Raw genomic sequence first — 12,516 nt, 5'->3', positions numbered from 1 at the left:
CTACACAATTTTTATCACTTTTACCGTTATATGGCCCTTAGTAAAAAGATACTCTGTTTCTGACCTGTGTGTCCCACCTCTTCTGCCGTATGTATTAATGTTTTTAAATTATTGTTATATGTTAGGCACCCAATTTGTTGGTACTCGATTCAGGTAATATAAACGTCTCATGACGTGATAAACGGTGAAACGATTAACTGAACTAATAATTATTTAAAAGCAAATTCTAAAAGATTGTTTTGTTATGGACATCATTTCGTTAACAATAAACTAAAAACCTCTATAAATGACCTAAAAGTATCTTTCTTCGAATGACTATAAGCCAATATAAATTGTGATTGTGATGATAATATTATTTATAATTTTTTAATAATTTAAATCATGTTTTATTAACTCCTTGCAAGTACCTTATAAGCGCTGGCACAGTCCATCAAGAAATACCTACGTTGAATCTTCAAGAACACCGCACAGACCACAATAAGTGTAAATCATTCCCAAAACACATGCAAACTTTTTGAATGTTTGCGTCTATTTAATCATACTAGTAACTATGTACCCATATGAACGTATTATTATATAACGTATATTTAACATAGTAAATAAGGAAGATCTGATCCCAAATATAGGGCGAAGAGCTGTAGCTGTAGCTGAAGAGTAGAACTGGCAAGTAACCGTTCGCCACTCTTTCATCGCCAAGTTTTAGTTTACTAGCAAATTGTTTCTTCTGTCTTAAGCCTGTTAATCAATGGATTAACTTATTATATTGAACTCATATTTAAGTATTTATCTACAAGGAAACCGAGATCATATCGCAACAATGTACGGTTTTATAATTTATATCAACGCGTTAGAAGTTAAATTTGTATCTCATACAAAGCAGCCAAGTAATTTAACCATAACCAGGTGACGATGTAACAATGCGGTACGTCAGTTCTATTCCCGTCGGGACTATTTTTAGATATCCGACGGCTCAAGTGCCCCGATTCGTGTAAATAAACAAAGTGTAGAGACTTAATAATATCTTTATAGTTGATGACTCGTTTGTAATATCACAATTTGTTCCTGCGTAGATGTTGGCATTTTTCTCTCCATTTTAACTTAGGTAATTGAACAGGCTATACAGGAACGTGTATAATAAAATTTAACGAGTTTCAAATATCTGTACCCTGGATATCAAAAGAAATAAAGAAACAACTTTATTATACATATTTTAAAATAAAGTGAACTAGACCCCACAATATTCCCTGTATCGTGAACAGCTAGTTTCTTCCTATTCATATGTTAACGGTAATTAACAATACTTTCTTCATACCTAACTCAAATTCTAAATAACCGATTTGATAAAACTGAACTATATATAATTTAAAGCTATACCTTATATTTGTATTCTGCTATAACATAGTAGTTTATTTGCCTTCGCCATTATTATAAGGTACAGATCTGTTTGAAATTTTCAAACCATAGACAAACACTGTCCATAACGAAAGTGACGTACTTAAACGTATAAGCCATAGACTTGCAAAACCCATTTACATGCAGTAAATATGTACGTAATTTTACTAAAGCAACTTCATATCTTACCATCATTTTTGTATCATTATGTCATTCCTCAAGTATAATGATAATGATATAATTTTCGCTTTAAACGCCCATATAAACGCACCTATCATTAAGATGTCATTAATCGAAGCATATTATCTCACCTGATGACATTATAATTGCAATAACTATATTCATATTAATCATATATAAATTTATAGCTAAATTAGGTAAAGTTTTACCAAGAGGTAAGTATTTTGACGCATAGCAGCTTATAAGTTATTTATTTAGTTATTATAATTAAACTCTAAATGAGAAATGAATTACCTAATACGCTATAAGGCTTAAATGGAAATAAAGGTATTTTTTTAATAAACCAGGGGGCAAACGGGCAGGAGGTTCATCTGATGTTAAGTGACAACACCGCCCATAGACACTCAATGCCTGAAGGTTCGAGAGTGCGCTGCCGGCCTAAATATATATATCATCTTCAATATAACTAGACCTCTGTAATGAGGTCCTTTGTAAAGTAAAATTAATAGAATAATATATCAAATAGAAATAATATAGTTATTTCTTCCCCTACATCGTAATTTCAATAATTTAAATAATTTTGATAGTTCCACCTTTTTATTTCTATTTAAAGTTGACTTTCTACTAAGGGAAAATCCATAGCGTATAAATTAGATCCTGGATGCGATTTCTGGCGAACTGATTATCTCACACAGACAAAGTTATTAATTTCGGAACTGTGCCTATATTACGCACAGGTAGGTCATAAATAGTTTATTATTATGTTAATATTTTAATTAGTTTCCTATAGTTATAATGTGGAATATAAAATATTTAATTTCAGTAAGTAGTGTATTTCGCTCCCTGCAGAACATAGGTGTCTTTATTATATCGAATTCATACTTTCTTAAACTTCTGACGTAACATCTGCTGTTACTAGAGGAAGCTGACAAAAGGAGATAGAGATATTACTTACCATATAAGGAAAAGAGATGATCACACGCCGCTGAATGACATCTTCAAATGCATCCGCTGCTGTGTATCCCTTGGTAATAAGTTCTGTCTATAAAATTCAATCAATAAATGTAGTGTCGAATGTTCTAAGCATCAAGGGTAAGTTGTATCAAATAATTAAAAACCAACGAAATGGGTTCAAAGTTAGAACCTACTGATTTTTAGTACCTTAACTTTCCCAATGTTGAAGAGTAAATTTATCAGAGGTCCGTTCGACTCCTACGACATGTCTCTCACCAAGGAGATTATAAATTCTTTAGTTTTGCCATAAATGTTATGGTAATGGTAAAAGGTACACATGTATTTGTAAAAATGTATGGATTTAGGTATTTAGACTACGTCTAGGTAGGTATCTTCTTTATGCACTTAAAAAAATTGTGCAAACTTTCTCCTGTCATATATTTCTCATAGAATTCATTCAGAATAACGTTTATTTTAAATAACCTATATTTAATAAAATATTTGTAGTGTGCGATACCTGTGGCGCCCACCGTACGATATAATAAATGATTGGGCTGCGTCCGAGTGGTTGTCATTTGGGTGTGGTAGAGGCGGAGCGCAGAACACCCCGCCCACAACAAAATGGCTGACTTACGCGCCAATTTCGAATTTCGAAAGCGTTGGGATGTATTCTCTGGGGTCATAGATTTAAATATCTTTTTAAACGATGCTACGAATACCACATTCTAATTTCAAATAACGTAAGCCACAACGCTGCTTATTTAAAAAAAAATGGAAATTCGAATGTGTGCATGTCCAAAATGCAAGAATAAATATCCATTTCGATTTTTTTATAAATACAAAACTTTCATAAACCAATGTATACTTATACAAAACATTGTAATATTACAATATCAAAATAATGGAAACCCCATTTAAACAATGGACAATTCAACTCTCACACCGAAATGATAAACGTCTCAATAATGCATCATAAATTAAGATCATACAAAGGATCGCCGGCTTAACAAACTATAAACAAATCGTTATTGCGATTTAAAGATCCATTAAAAACCTATAAATTGTATTTCACAAATAAAAGTGAACCTTATTTCCATTCAGTAAAGTTCTTTTATTAACAAAGTTTAGTCAACACTTCTGAACTATGTCGTTGCAGTGAATAAGTTGCTGTCCTTGTCTCATATGCGAGGGTCAGCTTAGGCGCGAGAGAGAGGTAAAATGTTTACAAGGTGTTGCTTACAGGAGCGATGATTTAAGCATTGGTTTAGTTTATTGCAGTCAATAAAATTGAATGTTATGAGGCAAGGACGTTCAAAAGATTTATGTCTTTATTAGGGTTCAAGGACCATCTTATGAAATTAGACGTAATTTGTGGGTAAATTAAATCATATTTTTACTATTAGTACAGAGATATTTTATATATGAATTTACAAGAATGTGAATCGCATTAAAATGATGGACAAACAATAAAACTTTAAAGAACTTATTTAGGAAGACATTAAAAATTAACATGGAAAGTGGCGCCATCTAGCGGCCATAGTACGTAATATTTGTTTAAGTTTATGAAATATATTTGTTGTTATTTAATTCAATAGGTTTTGTAGACGGATAAGTGTGTGGAAGTGGATAAGCTTTTTAATAGAATCATTTTATATCTCTGGAATAATTTCTATCATATATTTTTATTCTGTTTTCTTGTTTACAAAACGATGCATTCAATTTATCATATAAAGTTTAAAATATAAGAATATAAGGTCTTTATGAAGTAATAGAGATATGGCCATGAACCTAATATGAATGAAGTGCAATGGCACGAGGGGCGTCATAAATAACACTTGACTATCATTGTGACACATTGAGATGACTGACTGACCAATTTAATTTGAACTTTGACCCCATTGGTATTGCGATCTTCGATAAATCTATACACAACCATACTATTAAAAATATAATATGCCTAAATAAAACCTACCTACCTATGAAATTATATAAAAGTATTAAACATTCAATTCATTCAACGTAGGTGTGTAATTAAAGTTAAATATGCAAACTTTGGAAACAAAAAAGCCCTCACAAAACAAAGTTCATTGAGTAAGCAAGTTGATGTCTTTGTCACTTTGTATGTAAATAAGTGAGCTACAACATTGTCTTATGAAAACATCTTGAAGAGATAAAACATCTAAAGTAAAAATTACTTTTAAGTAATGCCATTTCCAACATTGCAGTGATTTTTTTTTTAAATATTTTGCTATATATATACATAGAGCTCAGGAATATTGTTCATATGTCCTATGGTAATTACAAAACGAACATATTATATGGATCCTTAATTCAGCATAAGAATAAGTATTTCGTTTCTACCTTCGAATCCCATTACATTTGTTCTAATTCAAGGTAATTTTTTCATACATTTTCGTATCACATTAGGACCGAAATAATAGCCATAATTTCGAACTTGTCAAAAGCACATTATGATGAATATGCATTGGTTATTAAATAGTGATTAGGCCACACCTACAAACAGAAAAGTATACGACCAATCGAGACCCACGCAAAATCATTAAATTGTCATTAGATGTTGGATATGACTTAGATATATATATCTGTTTTACCATTATGTTCAATATTAGATTATTTTTTGTTTAATGTATATGTACTAACCATGGAATAGTAGTCAATTTACGAACCTTCACTCGGATTCTAAATCCAAATACTACTCGTTATTGCTACGAGTCGTAGAAAGCAAATTTGACAATTGACAGGCATTTTTTAAAATCACATATCAATAAAGCTATGGCCGTAGCAATAACGGCTGGTGTAGTAAAGACAGACAAAGGAGTCTTTAGAAGTCATATAAAATTCTATACATATAAGTTTTGATCTTAAAACAACTAACTATACGAGTAGCATTTTCGTTTGCTTAAAGCAAAGGAAAATTGTAAAATTATATGAACAATAAAAATCTGCATTACAATCATTATGCTTTATTAATTTCATGTATTTATATATTTATGACAATATCGTCTCGCCTAACCTTATTAAATTACTAATTATAGTTATATTTCATAAATTTCGAATCGATAGGACAAAGGTAAATAAAATTGCGCATACGCAGGTTTCTACGTTTACGTTACAGACTGCGTAGAACTAGTTGTGAGAACTTATTTTTAATAACCTAATTAATTTGATTATAAAATTTTACAAACCAATCGTGAACATCACATCTGGCAAGGGATCTTTAAAAAAAAGTATAAACAGAATTTTAGATAGAAATGTCTTAGCTTTTATATAGTACATAGAATTTTACTGACCAAATTAAATGTGATAGAATTTACTTAAACCAAATACATAAGCTTAATAAAAACAACATTGAGCAAATCATCCAAATTTCATATCAAGTCGTGATTCTTTTGACACCTGTCAAAATACGTTTACGTATCGATCTGACATTTGACAGTTGACAGTCACATCTCGACAGTTAAAATCCCAGCCAGACACCTTAAAAACATACCCAAAGTTTAAGCAAACCTAGTTAAGCGAATCAATAAATAAATATCGTGTTTAATATCGACAATATACAGTTATTTTACATTTTCTTAACACAGCACAAATTAAATGTATACGGATCACTGAGACTGTTTCGCTAAAACCTATGAAAAATAAACATATTACCGAAATCACACTATAGTAGTGAAACTAATGTTTATAAGTAAATATTATGTACGATATTTCATTACGTATATCGGTTTTAGGCAATGATTTTATAAAAATACCATTTATCATGTCTCCAAGACTTGTATAGGAAAGGGCGACGCATCTACTATTTATAATGAACAACCAAGTTTATTCCCTAACTTTGGTATACTGTGTACACTGTACATTCCAAGCCTACTTTTCGTATAGAATGAGAAAAATAAGTCAAGTTTAAGAAATTGAAGGTAACTATCCACTTTTTAATCCTCCGGTGAATTTCCTCTGTGTTCGCATTAACATTCAATAAATTACAAACATGAGTCCATACTTTACAATTAAGTATATAAATTTCCTATTAGATTTATTATTATCAGTAATCATTACGTATATGTGTCGTCAAAATCGTATACATTGCACGTGTAACTGGCCTTCCCTCAACGAAGTTAAAATCAAAATCAGAGAAGATTCACAATAAACTCGTTAGACAAAACGAGAACTAATATCATATATTCACACTAAAACAATTGTACATAATCGTAAATTCTAAATTATAGTTTTTATATGTACAAAATAGCGTTTCGATAGCTTAATTAGAAATAAAACATCAAATATATTAAATAATAACAATATAGATACTAATTGCCGTCTTATCAATGGTTAATTATAAGAGGTCCTTACGGTTTTGTGTTTTGATAACATTAAAATAAAGATTTTCGTTGAATTATTGTAAAATGATTCACTTACGTCAAATAAAACTTCGTAAAGTTAAAATCTTATTCGATTTTTAAAAATAAATTCGTAGAGAGCGTGTAAGTGAAGCATTTTAAAATAAATGTCCCGATTAAGAAGAAAACTCATCAGAGTTTAATAAATTTCCAACTACATAAATAATGAAATCACATAAAGTCGCAGTTCGTACACACTGCGTTTTTGGTAATTATTGGTATTGAGATTGTTCTATAAATTAATTTATACTTAACAATTGTAAAAATCTCTTCATCACACTATCATTACTCTTTATGTCAAGTCACTAAGTTACGTATTAGTATTGTAATATTATGAAAAGTCCAACATACAATTTATACAAATTAAACTGTTCTAGTAACTCCTTAACGATCGCTTCCGTGCACAATTTTTGTATGAAAATAAATGAACACTGACGGCCGTTCAAATTTGGAACGGACTCACTGATCGCGCGATGGAGGCCTACTGGGGGGAGGTGGGTGGACTCATGTTGTCCGGTTCGTCTCCCGAGCCTGGCTCTCCTTTGGTCTTATTCTCTTTCTTCCACTTCATGCGCCGGTTCTGGAACCAGATCTTGATCTGCCTCTCGGTGAGACAGAGGGCGTGGGCGATCTCGATCCGTCGTCTCCTCGTCAGGTACCGGTTGAAATGGAACTCCTTTTCCAGCTCGAGGGTCTGGTATCGCGTGTACGTCTGCCGTCCTCGCTTCCGTTCTGAAATTGGACGATAAAAAATGTTAATTTCGTAAAGAAACAAGGCAGTTTATCATCTGGCCCGAGGCAGATTAAAAACTGCATAGGTATTCCTGATAAATGGAGGTTATTTGTAAACAGCGAACACTCAGCCGGAGTTAATTGAAAATTGTTTTGAGCTTATCAATTTGTTAATTGTTTTTGCTTGTTCGATACTTCTCCGAAACAAACCTGTGTAACATATCCAATAAGATTGCTTTGTTCATTATAAAATTGTATATTAAGAAAATATTATGTTTACTGTAAGTAACGTTATAAGTTCTAAATTCTAATAATTTTCTGTTTAAAAAGATATTGCCTAGTCTATAAGTAAGTTTCATAAACCAGAAATAAAATTTTAATTAAAATTGAAAACAAAATTCTACCTAACACGCTCAGTTTGATTGTTTTCATTGCAGAAACACGCAAAACAGGTTGCATTACAACATCGGCACGCAAACTTCGAGGAATTTGTAAATTCTAACATGGAAACGTACAAAATGACGCAAAAGTAACGAGCGTAGTGCAAAAATCATACATTCTGTCAAGATAGAGTATATCAACTGGTGATATAAAACTTATTTAATTTGGATTAATTTTTAGATTTAGAGACTTTCTGTATATGTGCGCAATAAACATCGCCCGAACGGTGAAGAAAAACATCGTGAGGAAACCGTTTAGCCTTAGAACCAAAAATCTAAGAAAACAATAGATCATGATACAGATGCAGAAATCTAAGACGCAGACCTAAAAAGGGTGTAGCGTCACTGATTTATTTATTTTTTAATTAATATTTTACTTTAACCATAGACGATTATGTAGAACACGATAAAGCGACATGAAAGAGAAGACAAGGACAGGTATAAAGTTATTCTAGAAAGCGAATCAAATATCTAATTTAAAGAACATCGACATTGTATATATAAATCAAAGACGAGTCCTACTATCACGTCTTTATAAAATAACTCATACTTAATTATTTTTAGATCATGGACTGTTTCAGTAGGAACGTTTATAAGTATATTAAGTTAACGACATCGTTCAGAAGAAGGTGACATTAACTATTCTGTAACTTACTGGTAATAACCAGTACGTCATACAAAATCTTGAATCCCATTGTCACTTTTAACAATATGTATAAAATTACTTCAACATATCCACGGGATTTTCATTAAACGGGCAGAAGAATGTAAGAGAATGCAGTCGGGTTCAAAATTATCGGCCACTTGTTGCACAGGAAATTGATAACAGCCTCATCGTTGCAGGATTTTGGGACGCATTCAAGAATGTAAATATCGATAGGATAGCTGAACATGTCTACGTCCGGCCTGATTATGGAATTCGCAAATTAATTTTGGGGTCAACCAATAATTTACGTTCTGCTTCGAGAATATCCATAGATAATGATATTTTTTTTTAATCACTTTCACTTCATTGTTAAATACAATACTGTTAATACAATAGTGATCTGTTTTCATATTGTAAAAGAGTGGAGTGGAGTAGGTACATTATTATACATTTGAAAGTGTATTCTATTTAGTTGATTTTACTTAGTGATGTATAGGGAATATAAAATAAATGTAAATATAAATTTATGGCTCAGTCTGTATCTGAGAAGTGTTAATGACATAAAAATCTTTATTAATAGCTCCTGTTAAAACATAAGTGCGAACCAGAATAAGCAAAAACCGTTTTAAGTAGGAACGCTCTTCAAGTGCTAAAGCTGTATATAAATACTTTTTTGTTCCTCTTAATGTTAATTTAAAAGGGGGTTTAGTATAACCACAGACACCAGTGTGTCATACACATATTTCTGTATCGATTTCTTTGATTGTTATTTATAGACAACTGATCAACCTTCTGTGCCTGACAAAGTGTTATTTTTGGATGTGTTTTTCGTCACCAAAAACAATTGCAAATAATATATTACCTTTTAAAATTAGATATTTTATTTAATATTTGTATTTTTAATATAGTTAAATATCGTTCATTTTTATGATATTTCTTATTTTATCGTTTATAATTGTATTTTTTTCTTCAAAACGACAAATGTGCACACCGAACACTTGTCGTTGTTGAACAAAGCACATTGCACATGCATATATTGTTTTTGTATGTTGTGTTTTCTCTGTGTGCCTTTTAAAATTAATAAATAATACTTGGACAAATAAAGAAATCAATTAGTCCACAGACTCTTCAAACACACGACTTTAGAGCGTTCGCGCACTATGTCTATGGTAACGACAAAGTATACAGCGATGTACAAAAGTATTAACGCAAAGTCGTGAGCAGCTATATAAATAAGTACGGATGGACGATCTTACGAGCGCAGAATCGTACGTGAAAGCTCATGAAATCCCTCTCCCTTAGGGCTTTATGTTACAGTGGCCTCATCGCACTCACATGCATAAAACATGATTCCAACGCCAGATTTAAACCGATAGTAAGAACTAACCGCACGTCGAATATGAAAACTTAATTATGAAGTTGCGTAACAGGGCGTTCGGTACTTCTGTACCTACCTACTTTCTTGGTCCTTCAGTGGTAGGATACAATTTTTTTTCGTAAGCGAACGATGAAGCTCCAACTTTTAATATAAATATACTATATTGATATCAATTAATACGTGTAATAGTTGGTAATCATCAATTAAGGTGCATTGTGTACAGTCACCATCAGGTATTTAAGAATTCAATTGATATCGAAGCAAACCAAAAATATCGTTATGTTCTTGTTTTTCACAAAAACATTTTTTAAATCCTATTAGTATGTTAAATATAGATGAAAAGAAATCAATATGTTGTTAGTTGTTTAATGACATTTTTATTCAGCTGAAGTTACGTTTATTCAGTTTGAAACTGATCCGAAGATATCTTACAAACAAGCTTTTTAATAATTATTATAAACTTTGTGAATTTAAAGTTAAGAAGATTATTGTTACAACTAACGCTTATTATAAAATTTTGTTAAAATATTTTACAAATCGCGTTCAAACATCGCGTCTGTACAGGAAACGCATCTAGGGTTGTTGCATGTGACGCCGGGCGCCCATAAATCATTTAGACCCTCTATTTTCATATAATCGTGGACAAACGTAATGTGATGAAATCGATACAATAACGGTAAGATTCAGAACATTCCTTTTTCAAATTTAACGATGTTTATTACTGTCTTAGTGTCACAGGTAGGTACTTTTTAAAATACATATGAGAAGTTACAACGAACTGTATTCATTAAAATATTATAATTCATTCTTTAAGATCAGTGTTGGTCTACTGGCTTTAGTGTGAGACTTTCATCCCTAAGGTCGTAGGTTCGATCCTGTGCACTTTCGACTTTCTGTCTATGTGCGCATTTAACATTAGCTTGAACGGTGAAAGAAAACATCGTGAGGAAACTGGCTTGCCTTAGACTCAAAAAGTTATCGGCATGTGTCAGACACAGGAGTCTAATCACCTACTTGCCTATTAGATTGACAAATTATCATGAAACACAATCGGAAATCTGAGGCCCAGACCTAAAAAACTTGTAGGGCCCCTGATTTATTTACTAAAACTAGAAGCTCATGTTTCTTGGTACACGAATACGACAGGTTATTCGACAACCGTACCTTACTTTACGTGTAATAAGTACCTACACTTGATTTAAATGGTATAAAAACATACTTTTTAAGAAAATATTCTATATATGCTTATTTTTTAACGACTCTAGATACACAAAAATTCCATATATCATTACCATTAAAATTTACTGCGGGACGCTCATAGCCTGTATAATGTACAACACAGAGGTGCAACTGATCCCTATAAAGTGTTTAATTATTGACCGGATCGCATTTGTACTAATTTATTATTTATGGCTCCATTTTATGGTTAAAAAGAGTTTTCTACCATCATCGTTAATAATTCATATTTAATCTTCATTATTTATTTATTGAATTTCAAAATACATATTCTTGCAGAAACTTTAAGAATTTCTAGTTAGCATTTACACTATCATTCGTTTTATGTAAACGAAACGTATATTAATTACTTTTAATTAATAGTGTATAAATTCGCATAACGTACGTAAATCACTTGCGATCCTTCTTATTAATAGTCGTTGATAAATATAGCGATCTCGGCTCACTGATTAAATCCACCATTCATAATATTTAAGTCGCTAAAAATAAACAAACGCGCATCGAATGTGTAATCCTAAATACCAAATTCATCAAGGGATGACAAGTGAAAAGAGCTTTTAATTTAATTCGTTGCGGTATCGCGCCCGAGAAATACGAAAAAAATATAGCAACAGCTTGAAGCGGTATCGACAATCCATAATTCATGTCCTACAATTTCATATATTTCGAGCTCGACGCAAACGAGTAAGTCCGACTTTTATGACATTTCATTTACGCCCTTATCGCGTGTGTGATATAGTTTCAATTGTTTCGACATTATAACGAGATATTACTTTTTAAATCGATTACACCACTCACTGTATTGCAACATCGTACATGATATCAAACGGTTATTCAGATTAATGCAATTTCTCTTAAACGCTTACACGTCGTAAATAAAATTGCTGGTTTCCAGCGAACTCGTTGGCGAAGGTTAAACCTGCTTAATAATTTTAATTGATTCAGCATCGTGCAAAAAGGATTTAACTTGAAGACTTCATTGCTTATACGAATGTAATTAAGTTGCTTTAAATTTAAATGATGCAATTTTAACGGTATGTAGTTAAATACGTATTTTACTGGAAGCGTATTGATAATGGGACCGAATATAAACTTTTGTTGCAAATACATTTTACTGTAAAATACAGAGTTGCTTTACGT

At 31.7% G+C, this 12,516-nt stretch overlaps 1 protein-coding gene across 7 annotated transcripts in view; it reads right to left on the bottom strand.

Moving 5' to 3' along the window:
* Positions 1-5,494: 5,494 nt before the first annotated feature.
* Positions 5,495-12,516, bottom strand: part of LOC123708263 (homeotic protein antennapedia) — a 146,100-nt gene continuing 139,078 nt past the window's right edge. For all 7 annotated transcript variants that reach the window (XM_045658894.1, XM_045658892.1, XM_045658893.1 and 4 more), the window contains one exon: positions 5,495-7,676. In XM_045658894.1, coding sequence (XP_045514850.1) covers positions 7,426-7,676 — 251 coding nt within the window. In that variant the 3' untranslated portion in view covers positions 5,495-7,425. The remainder of the gene's footprint in view (positions 7,677-12,516) is intronic.

This window comes from Pieris brassicae, chromosome 4 (genome assembly GCF_905147105.1).
Source record: "Pieris brassicae chromosome 4, ilPieBrab1.1, whole genome shotgun sequence".
Lineage (NCBI taxonomy): Eukaryota > Metazoa > Arthropoda > Insecta > Lepidoptera > Pieridae > Pieris > Pieris brassicae.
This window is presented reverse-complemented; position numbering and strand designations above follow the sequence as displayed.